Consider the following 12,345-nt stretch of genomic DNA (forward strand, 5'->3'; position numbering starts at 1 on the left):
TGTAAGTTGTACAGTTAGTATTATCTCCACTTTTTAAAAATTCAATTTTCCTTTATTCTCAGTTCCAAATTCTCTCCTTTCCTCTGTCCTGCCCCTACCTATTGAGAAGGCAAGAAAAACAAAGCCCATTGCAAATACATATGGTTGTGCGAAACAAATTCCTGAGGTAGCCAAGCCAAAAAGAAAGAAAGGAATGAAAAAAGAAAGGAAAGAAGAAAGGAAGAAAAAAGGGAAGAATGAAAGGGAGAAGGGAGGGAGGAAGGGAGGGAAGAAGAAAAGATGAAGAGAGTGGGAGGAAGGAAAGGAGGAAAAAGCAAGGAAGGAAGGAAGGAACGAAAAATATGCTGCACTCTGAGACCATGATTTCTCTTAACTGTAGGTTGATAGCATGTTTCATCTTAAGTCTTTTGGAATTGTGTTTGGTTATTGTGTTGAATGATGTCCATTTTGAATAGGAGGAAGTTGAACCCAAAGCAAATTGCCCAAGGTATATAGCTTTGTTGGAACCAGGAATTGAACCCAGGTCCTCTGACTCCCTTGTCTGATTCTCTTTACACCATACTTCACTGAGTTACTTATTGGCAGACTCTGAGGCTGTAAAGGTCCCCCCAGTTTCCACTGGCTTACACCCAGTCCAAACCCAGTATCATTCTCCTATTAGGCTAAGTCATACCTACTATTTCTTCATTCTGTCTTTTCTAGAAGACGAAAGGAAGATTAATCATTCACAAGCACTGAAATACACGCAAGAATTAAGGAAACGAAGAAAGCTGGAGCTAGAAAGGACCCTAAAGACAATGTAGTCTGACCCTTTCAATTCATAGATGAGGGATCTAGGGCCGGGGAGACAAATGAATGACTACTTGTTCAAGGCCAAGAGTGGATAAATAAGTGGAATTATAACCCAGGTCTCAACATTCCCAGTTCATTCCCCTTTCCTCTTAATGTCGTTGCCTTTTCCTTCAATGTACTGTTCACTCATAAAAGGGAATCACTTCACACTTGGTGGACTAGACGGATTTCTTCTCACTGATGCCCCTCTGCCCCAAGCTCTTTCTATCTCCCGTTCATCTCATGTAGAATATGATTTTTGAATGTGAATCCCTAAACAAATACCTTCAGTAAGTCCCTTTTGCATCAAGTTTGAATTCCTGCAACTAAATTCATCACCTACCTCTGCCATCTTACCTCCCAATAATTGCCCACAGGAAACCTATACTCCATACCCCTTTTACTTCCTTTGTTCTGATCTTAGTTTATGGTACCTCTCATCTGGGAATACCTTTTCCCTATTCTCTGTCTCTTCAAATCCTGCCCATTATTTTTTAAGACTCAATGTGTCTCATCTTTTCCATAGAACTATTACCCATTTTTCTATTCTACTATAATTCTCTCAATGAATTCCTACAATGCTATAGTCTCTCGTATTACTTAGCATTATTATATAGTCTTGTATTATTTTCAAATTGTTTCATGTATTCACTTGTCTTCCCTTTTTTTGGTTTTTTTGGGGGGGGGGCAGGGCAATTGGGGTTAAGTGACTTGCCCAAGGTCACACAGCTAAGTGTCTGAGGCCACATTTGAACTCGGGTACTCCTGACTCCAGAGCCGATGCTCTACTCACTGCACCACCTAGCTGCCCCTGTCTTCCTAACTAGATTTAAGCTCCCGGAGAGCAGGGTCCATGTTTGTATTGGTTTTGGTTTACTCATAATTCCTTCCTGACAGTGAGGTACATAGAGTAGGTGGAAAAAACTCTGAATTTGAAGACAGAGGAAACCGTGGCTTGAATTTCATCTTGCACACTAAAATCATGTGAATCTGGACCCTCACTGGACCTCAATTTCCTCACTAGTAAAATTAGGATAATAATACTTTTTCTCACATAATGCCTATCATATAACAATGTGAGGTGCCTAATAAAACCTATCTCACATAATCAAATAAGATAATGTACACTAAGTGCTATATAAACCTTAAAATGTCATACAAATGTCAGCTATAATCATTATCAGCTGTTTATGTTTGATTGATTGAAACATAAAGTCCTATGAAAAACTAACTTAAAAGGAGAAATCTTATTAAATAATTAATACTCCTATTCAGTGGTTTCTTTTTTTATCTTGAATACATGCTTATCTGCTAAGTCACATGGTTGTTAAAGTACTCTAAAATACATTAATTAATATACCAAGAATTGTCTTTGAATGAATGAATGAATAAAGCATTAATTGACATTTGCTATGTACAAATTTCTGTGTGACACATTGGGGATACAAATAGAAAAATAAGACAGTACCCTCCTCAAAGAACTCATATTGTAATGTCATTTACTGATGGTGGCATTTAACCAAGTTCTCAGAAAGTTCATTAGGTGTGGAGCTTAGATTACAGTTAAGCCCACTTGGACAGCGGACAGTGTTTAATTTGGTCTGAGCTTTCTGGCAAGCACCGAGCCATACCAGGCTTAAATCTTTGGTGTAATTCAAAACTAGCCTTACCTCTTGGGTATTCTACAGACTGAGGTGTCTGTAGGACTGGGCATTTGGGGGGAGCATCACTTACCCAGGAGCCTCAGCTCCTTCTCCTCTTCCCTTTGTACAAAGGACAAAAAAAGAGTTCTTTTCCATAAATTCATTATCAGGGGAGAAAGCATCTGGAAAACCTCATTATCTATAGGGAACCCTTCTTCCATCTAGTCTCTGGGCTGAACATCCTCCTTGGGAGTAGTAAACATCTTTGACAAATACATCTCTCTCTCTTTTTTATTCTTGCATGACATTAATAACCAGAAAGGATAAAGTGGTTACATATATCACAAAATTGCATGTGAGCTTAACATAAGTGGAGATACTTTGTTTGAGGAGAGCCTTGAAGGAAGTTTGCTCTTTTGTGAGTCAAATACTTTTTTAATAAATGTTGTAATTGTTCATCCATTATTCTCTAAGAGGACCAGTGACATCACAAGGGTGTTGTCTTGACTTGCTCCTGAATTAGATTTAAATGAGGCAAAGCTGCACTAAGTCATCAGCCTCACGCTTTACTCCAAAGTCGTTGAAGTCCAATGGGAAGACAAAATAAACCAAACAATAAAGACAAAAGGACCTTGCAAACTCTATACCTTTCAGTCATGTGATTTTGAGATGTAATCTTCTGGAGAAAATTGTTTACAAAAACATTCCTATTCCTTTCTTATATTTTCATCAAGAATACCTTTAAAATGGATCATTCTCGTAAAATTGTTCATAGAGATGAAAGAGGATCTGTGTCAATAATCATTAATGTTCTCTTGATTAGCTTTTTAGGGAAGATAATCTGCATAATCTGCAATCCTTTCCCTGCCCCCCCACCCCGGTTTTGGGCTTTATACCCTCTTATCTATCTTAAAAATCAATCCCTTGGTGCTTTAAAAAGTGTAGTGCTGCCAATATAGATTTCTTCTATGTGTACTTCTCAGTAGCATTCTTGAGCATCATTTTCACCTCCATCTTGGAGGCCTCTGAGATGTTAGTTCAAATGTGGTGGTTCCATTGTCATAAATGGTAAAAGTTTATTGTAGGAATGCTGACAGCAGTGTTCCATTTTTTCATTTATTTGTTTTGCCAACTGAAGGCACTTCCAAGGACATCTAATATAACCCCTTCATTTCGCAGATGAGAAAAGTGAAGTTGAGTAACTTCCAAAGGTCACACAGATAGTAAGTATCAGAGCTGAAATATGAACCCAAGTCCTTCAGAGTCAGTCTATGAAGGTTCTGAGGATAATCTGGTTTAATTAGATCTTTTGCCAAACTTGCTGCACTCTTTTTTTTTCTAAGACTCTTCATTGTTTTGTGAAGCAATCACAAATCACTGGGTAATCTCCCACCATCCCCCGCTGTAAAATTTTGCAGTTGAATTATCTTTCTAACCTGGTGTTGCCATTGATTGGCAGGTGCACATTTGTTGAGGGTAGGGACATTTTTTTTCATCTTTGTACTTCAATGCCTAGCATGGTGCTATGCATATAGTAGGTACTAATAAATGTTGGATTTGACTGGATTGGCAGGCATATCAAATGCTTGCTGGTCAAACCAGTCTAGGTCTTGTGGTGATTCCTTTACACTGTTCAGAAGAATGATGAAGAAAATGCTGATGGTACAGGTCAATAAATAGCAAAAGACTACATGAAAGATAATTGTCGCTTACGCACTAAAACAGGAAGCAGAGGTCTGGAGAAATTCTATGAGAAATTTGGTAAGGCTCTCTCAACCAAATCAGAATATCTTTTGATACAGTTGATAATTCCAGTGTAAAAAGTGGACTCAGAAAAGGTAAGATGGAAAGGATCCTGCATTTGTAGTCAGAGGTTTCACATGTCAAAATTACCTGTGTGACCTTACTATGCTTCAATTTTCTTACCTATGAAATGAAGGAAGCTAGGTGGCACACTGGATATAGTGCTGGGTATGGAGTCAGAAAGACTTATCTTCCTGAGTTCAAATCCAGCCTCAGACACTTACTAGTTGTGTGACTCTAGATAAGTCACTTAACCCTGTTTGCCTCAGTTTCCTCATCTCTAAAATGAGCTGGAGCAGGAAACCACTCCAGTATCTTTGCCAAGAAAACCCCCAAAGGTGTCATGAAGAGTCAGACAAGACTGAAAAACAACTAAACAAAAAATGAAGAGGTTGGGATAAATTAGACTAAGTGGCCTTTCAGGTTCCTGCCAATTCTAAGTCTGCGATCCTATTATTTGTCCACCATGAACTAGTTACTCTCAGTAAACTTTTGTTCAGGCCATTATTTCAGTTTGGAATGGTGCATCAGTTGAGATAATCTGTAGGTGCTTTGTAAACCTTGAAGTGCTGTATGAGTGCTAGACAGCTGTCTCCCCTCTTCTCTGAAGTCTTATCTGATTCCTACTTGTTTCCCAAAGCTCATTTTTATCTGTCACATTTTCCATGGAGCATGTCAAACCCAACACAGCCAAGAGGAAATAACTTTCTGGTCAAGCCCGTCTCTGTAGTTTCCCTGTTTTTGTTAAAGCTCCATCAACTTTCTAATCATCCATGTTTTCAACCTTGGAGTGGAGTCATCTTTGCCTCTCTGCTATCCTTTACACACCAGATACAATCTCTTGCATCCGGCTTCTTCTCTCACTTCACATAGCCTTGAGGGAGGTGAGAATTTGAAAAGACCTTAGCTTAAAAGGGCCAGGGTCTCCCACTGCATCCTGGGCCTTCTCCAGTCATCCTGATCGATAACTGGCCACTGGACCCAGATGACTTTGGAGGAGAAAGTGAGGCTGGTGACTTTGCATAGCCCTTCCTCACTCAAATCAAAGTCAGTTGCAAGTCACAGCATCATCCCCTTGATGTCCTGGTCCTCTTCAAGAGTAAAAGACAAACCACACACAACATATAGCCACCACCCTGATTCAGGCCTTCATCACCTCCCTCACTTGGATTGTCTCTCCTCATCTCCACCTTTTGGGTCCTTTAATTTCTTAAATGTTACCTCCTTAATAAGGCCTTTCTTGATCCTCCCACTTCCTGAAATTACTTTGTATTTATCCTGAATATATTTTATATTTTCTTATCTACTTACATGTTGTTTTCCTCCAGCAGAATGGAAGCTCCTTGAGGGCAGAAACTGTTTTGTTTTAGTCATTGTAAATGCAGTGGCTAGCACAGTACTTGGCATATCATAGGTGCTTAGTAAAAACTTATTCAACTAAAAGAGCCTTTTTCAGAACTTGAAACTTAAGTATTAAGTTGCTCTTTAGTCTTTTCTTTTCCAAGCTGGTCTCACAATTGCTATTAACTTTTCTCAGATGGGGAATCAGGACTAGACCTGTGATTTCCTTGGTATAATGAACTTCCAGGTGAAGAAATTCCCTCTGCCAGTGTAGGTTGGCATCTTCTCTGCTGGAGAATTCTCTAGAGTTTTGACTGATTTCCCATCTTATCCGATGGCTCTCTTCTGTTCACTTCTTACCCAGAGAAGCCCTGAGCTGGGTGGCTTACTCCAATAAGCAGCTGACAAATTGCCTCGTATTTGTGAATTCCTGCATTTTATTTACGCATTAACGTATCCCACTGCTGTGACTGCTTTTCAGACCTCACCATGTGCTGACATTTTAATATTTCTTTCTAAATCAAGAAATCCTGAAAAACTTCAGAAAACATGCTCTTCTAAAAAGTCATAGTTTCCTGGAATGCAAGACCCCTCTTTGAAAAGAAAGAATAGCCTTTCCCCTAAACCTTATGTTTTATTAATAGGATAGCTAGTCAGGTAGAATTTGTTTTTTCCCAGTAAGAATTTAAGAAGAGTTGTACTAGTTAGACATCTGGAAAAATTGGTGACACCAGCCAACTTGGTACGTCTTTGTCCACAGCAGGTGCTCAAATAACATAGACGTGTAAGATGAAATCATTACTGTGTGTACACAGAGAGTGGGTTTTTTAGGCAAATATTAAATATTCAATCATGAGGAAAATTATTTTATTCATTATGCCAAAGAAACTAAAACTGACCCAAACTTAAATTTTCAAATAGCAGCTATACTTTACCTTAAAAATATAAATCAAACTGAGTTACAAATTAATTTTCTTTAAAACTTTAATTCACTTACAAGTTGAATGAGTTACAAAATGCCCCAAAATACCACCCCCCCAAATGAGTAATAATGGCTTACTTTCTCCTTGCTAATTCATAATCAGTACAAAAATTTTAATAAAAAGCATTTATCATCCCCCCCACTTATAAATACTTGAAATGGAATGCAACGAAGCCAACTGAAAGATTTAGCAATGGGCCCTAGCTCAAAGTTTGTGTCTCCAACCCTACAGGAGGGCTTACACTGATTTTTGTGACCATTCTCTTTTTAATTTTAGCAGATCACAGCTTTCAATGAAATAAGCCAATGGAAAAATAAAATATTAAATAAAAGCTCAAAAAAAAGAAGCCAATGGACCTTGAGGGATGAGAATTCAAAATGACACCTAATACTTTTGCTCAGTTCTTTTTGTAGCTATCCAAGTACGCACCTCCTGCTACTGTCATCACCTTAAATGGAATTTAAGTGAATTTATCACCACATTTATTAAGTGCCTATTAAGAGCAAGGCACTGTGCTGGATTCTAGGGCTACAATGTGGAAAATATCACAATCCTTACCCTCAGAAAAAGTTTAATCTAATAGGAGGAATGTACACAAGTGGATAAGATCCAAAGGAGAATGTGATTGGGAGAGACACAAAGGACAATGAGAAATTTGAAGAATCTAGGAAAATTTCATGGAGGAGATGATACTTTCTCTAAGCCTAGAAGGGAGAGAAAGATTTCAAATGGCAGAACTCCCTGGGCATATCTGTTCAGGAACAGCCACTACAATAACCTATATAGAAACTATAATAATATGCCAGGGAAGCTGTGAGTTGGAAGTGGCTTCTGGCCCTGAGGTTCTGTCACATATGAAAAATCGTCTATCTTTCAGGGAATGCTGAGCCTCCCAATAAAAACACCCAGGTTAGGTGAGAGCCGTTGAATATCTTGTAGCCATAATAAGCAGTGGGAACCCCAATAACTTCTGAGACCACCCTGAGGTAGGTTAAACCTGAGGATGCCATAGATGGAGAAGATGCCCAACCTAACCTGAGACCACCTCCTAAGACTCTTACCTTCCTAAGGAAGATCTGGGATGATCCGGCTGAAGCTATAGATGTACTTAGTTCAATAGAGTGTTTCTGTTCAAGGTGTATTTTCCAGTGATTGAACTTTGCACCATTCCTGAACCCCAAAGAATTAGCCCAGAGCAGGGGTGGACAAACCAGCCTGTGGGACGAAATCCTTCCTCTTTATTATAACCCATGATTTTTACACTTGTAAATAACATTTTATTGTATTTTAAAAGGTAAAAAAAAAAAACACCAAACAACAGTCTTAGCTGGGGCTGTACCAAAGCAAGCCTTGGGCTGAATTTGGTCTTCAGTTTGCTGACCCTGGTCCAGAGGCTTACAGAGTAGTCATTTTTTTGGTGATACTTAACTTTCTTTTCAATGTTTTTGTTAAACAGATAATATGGTAAGGGAACAAACCAAAGTAACCAAACTCAGACATAATAAAGAATGGGGGTAACCTTTTAGGCAGATGGACTTTAGCTTTTAAGCATCCCTGAATAAACTGTCCAATGTCATTGTATTTTCCAGGGTGTGCAGATTTACATCTTTTGGATATGTTGACACCAACAGAAAGGAAGCGACAGGGATATATCCATGAGCTACTTGTTACAGAAGAGAACTATGTCAATGACCTGCAGTTAGTCACAGAGGTAAAAACAGCAATGGGGAGGGCGCCGTTTTGGTGTTGCTTCATTGGAAATGTGGTAACATTGTGAAATGGGGAGCTCTGATTGAGAGTTGTTTGGCCAGGTGTTTTACTATGTGTGAATTTTTGATGGAATAACCATTGTATAAAGGACACCAAGACTATCCTAAATGACATGAGACTTATCCTCTGGGAAAAGTAGGAAGAAGTTTGCATCTTTACGTCATAGGTCTATTGCCAGGGAAGAAGCAAAATGTTTTCTTAGAATAGTGGTAAAGCAGGAAGCAATGTTGTACCCAGAGAATTGAGCAGGAAATTAAAAGATCTAAATTCTTATTTTTTTAATTTAATATTTTATTTTCTCCCCAATTACATGAAAAAACAATTTTAACATCCTTTTTTTTCAAATTTTGAGTTCCAAATTGTCTCCCTCCCTCCCTCTCCTCACCCCATTAAGAAGGCAAGCAATTTGATATAGGTTATACACGTGAAGAGATCTGAATTCTTGAATAAAATCACAGCATGTTGGAACTGGAAAGAACCTTTGAGATCATCTTGTCCAAACCTCTCATTTTGCAGATGAGAAAAACAAATTTTTTCCCTCTGCCCCTCCAAATATTTAGAACTATGGTAGAAACTAAAAAAAAAATACTTGAATCAGTGAATCTGAGTATAACGAGAGTATATGAGAGAGTACATGAAGCTGAAACAAAATGTGCTGCCTCCTTTGAATGACAGCTTCAGTTCCCAGTTTGTGTCAAATACTTCTTTCTAATGCCTGTATACCCTATACCAGGGGTGGGGAACCTGTGGCCTTGAGGCCACATGTGGCCTTCTAGGTCGTTGGGTGTGCCCTTTTGATTGAGTCAAAAGTTTTACAGAACAAATCCTTTTATTAGGGGGATTTGTTCTGTGAGAAATTTGGATTCAGTTAAAGGGCCACACTTGAGGACTTAGAGGGCCACCAGTGGCCTCGAGGCCACAGGTTACCCACCCCTACCCTACGCTATGAAGAGTCTATTAGATAAAACTTCAAAGGCAACCATCATAGATAACCTCAGTTTGACCCACAGACTGCTTTGCTATATAAGAAAGTTCTTTGGGAACTCCAGAAATATTGTCCCCTAATTAAGTGAAGTGAGATTCCAGTGAAGATGAATACTCAAAGTTGAATTCTCCCTAGGAATTCTTCTCTCTCATCTATTTAATAATTTTTTTTTTACCATTTACCTTGGTCAAATGATTTATCTCTCCCTCACTTAAGCTATGTATTGCCATTCTAGGATAATCCCAAGCCAAGGTGGTACCTACCTAACATATAGTTTGGGGGTGGGGAAGGGAAGTAATTAGGTATAAAATATCTTTGTGCCAATGACTATAATTAGTATTTTTATAAGTCCAAATCAAAGATCTAGGTAATTTCCCCCCATGCTCTCTCTAATCCATATTAGAAAACAGAGAGGGACGATAGTGAACTACTGACTGCTAGGTTGCGATCCAGGAGAGACCTGATTTCATGGCCTAAATCAGCCCCTTGCGATCATGTGACTATGTCACAGCCTCTCTGAGTCTCAGTTTCCTTTTCTATAAAATGGGTATAGTAATACATTCTTGTGAGGAAAGGCCTTTACCAACCTTAAAATACTATAGAAATGTGAATTTCAGAAATGTGAGTCAGGGGGGTGGGGGGAGCAGCTAGGTGGCTCAGGGAGTGGAGCACCAGCCCTGAAGTCAGGAGGACCTGAGTTCAAATTTGGCCTCAGACACTTGACACACTTATTAGCTGTGTGACCTTGGGCAAGTCACTTCACCCCAATTGCCCTGACTTCCCCCTCAAAAAAAAAAAAGAAAGAAATGTGAGTACCAATGGCACTAGTGACAGTTTCTCCTGGTGCCACATATTTCTAAATCTTCTACACATTCTTGCACTTTAAAACACAAAAGTTCCAGACCAGTTTTTCAAAGAGACTCCAGTTACCTGCCCCCCCCCCATCCTGTCACTCTCTCCCCACCCTCCTCCCTCCCTGAGGGTTAAGGTTCTCTGTCCCTCCCTTTGGTTCTTCTGTCCCCCAAAGGAGTCTTTGGGAAGTACATCTTCCTGTCCACTCTCCTTGCCACCCTCCCCCCCACCCCAGGTACTGAATACTGTAGATGATTTCAGTGATAATTCAAGGTCTTATTTGACCACTAATACACTTTAGGCAAGTCAGTTTACCTTTCTGAGACTCATTTTCCTCATCTGCCAAAATATGGGGATTGGTCAAAAGAGTATACGTTCTTTGAGGACAGAGACCGTCATTTTTTTTTTCTATTTACCTAGCACAGTGCCTGGCACATAGTAGGCAATGAATATTGATTGATTGACTGACCGGATGATCTCTAAGGTCCTCTGTAATTCCACCATTCTGTGTCTCTGTCACCATGATTCAGTACATTCCTTCCCAGATCCTTCATATCCCCCATATGACACTGATTCATTTATTCTTCTAGGACCTTCCCAAGTGCCAGGAGTGGGAGCTCATCGCCAAGCAGGATGGCCACTAGAGCATGCTCTTTGGTCTTTGCTTTGTGGGAAGCTTCACTTCTTGAGTCCCTGGGTGACTGCCTCTTTGGAGAATAGCCCAAAGCTAAACAGACTCTCAGGCTTTACTAGCTACAGGGTGATATCAGGTTTAGGAAGGAATGTTTCATGTAGTCTGAACAATATGGCACTGGATTAACCCCCAGTAAGATCTGTGAGTTCTACATGTGGAATTCCTATCACTTCAAGATAGGAAGTTGTGGGCTAGTTGACGTTGGGCTCAGAGAGGGTAGCGCTGGCAGGAGTATCATACTCAGAGTGGGTACCCCTCCCTTTTTTGATGCAAGGAGGTATATTTTGAATTGTGTCCACAGGAGATAAGTCTTAGGCCCAATTTTATTTCGTGTATTCATATTCATGTATTTAATGTGAGAGCAGCTTTCTGAGGGAGACTATGGAATCTCGGCTTTTGAAACTGCTCTAGATAGCTGTTTCAGATAACATTCAAATAAAAATAACTATTGAATCTAGGCAGAGGGCTAGATCTGTTGACATCCCTGCTGGATCTTTGAATGAGTTAACTCAACCCATGGAATAAAAATAGCACAATGCAGTGGAAAGAGTGCTGAATTTGGAGTCACAAGTCCTGAGTTCAAATCCTGATCCTGTAACTTACTACCTGTGTATCCTCCAGCAAGTAAATTAACCTTTCTAAGCCTTAGTGTCCTCGCCCGTAAAGTCAATGAGTTAGACTGCATGGCTTCTAAGGTTCCTTCTAGCTTCAGATTGTGACTCTGTTCTCTGAAAGAGATCTTTTACTTTCTGGTGCCCTAGCCTTTAAGGTAGCATAAATCATCAGTTGAAGGCATGGGTAGAATGTGTAGTGGATGAAAGATGAAATAACTGAGGAAACCAAATGTTTGAGCTTCTAAGCATACCAATTTATTTAAGCAATGCATGCCAACTGCATAACAAATCAGGACCAGGACTCCTCAGCTTTGGCACTGGACCCTGAATACAAGGAGAGGGAGATTTTTATGTATCAAAAACAATCAAATAAGACCAATTAATTAAAAGAAAACAATTAACCAGGACACAAAATTAGGTAATCTGATTTCTAATTGGAGGAAAGATTGGGGGCTTTCTAAGTTGGGAGGGAAAGAGTGAACAGGCTTAATTCTCTGAAATCAGAAAAAGAGGTATCCCACTCCCCCACCCCCGCCAATATCTATATTCAGTCCAAGGAATATAGAAACAATAACTAATTGACTAGTACAGGGCCAGTTTTCAGATAAGATAAATGAGTTGCTTGAGATGCATAATTGTGGAAAAACTCCATGTATCAATCTTTGGATCAGCCTGGGTTCCTGGTCAGCATAACCTAGGTCCTTAGTTAAGTGTCTCTAAGCAACAGGTAGGGTTGGTCCATTTTCCCAGCCATGCAGGACTAGGTCCAAACAATTAATTAAAGTTTTCTCACCATTCCCACAATTAAATAAAGTTCCTGTACAAGAAA

At 39.5% G+C, this 12,345-nt stretch overlaps 1 protein-coding gene across 1 annotated transcript in view; it reads left to right on the forward strand.

Annotated features, from left to right (window-relative positions):
* Positions 1-12,345, forward strand: part of ITSN1 (intersectin 1) — a 279,862-nt gene that overhangs the window by 224,537 nt on the left and 42,980 nt on the right. The window contains exon 30 of the mRNA XM_036744721.1: positions 8,191-8,312. Within this exon, the coding sequence (XP_036600616.1) occupies positions 8,191-8,312 (122 nt within the window). The remainder of the gene's footprint in view (positions 1-8,190; positions 8,313-12,345) is intronic.

The sequence above is a fragment of the Trichosurus vulpecula genome, chromosome 2 (genome assembly GCF_011100635.1).
Source record: "Trichosurus vulpecula isolate mTriVul1 chromosome 2, mTriVul1.pri, whole genome shotgun sequence".
NCBI lineage: Eukaryota > Metazoa > Chordata > Mammalia > Diprotodontia > Phalangeridae > Trichosurus > Trichosurus vulpecula.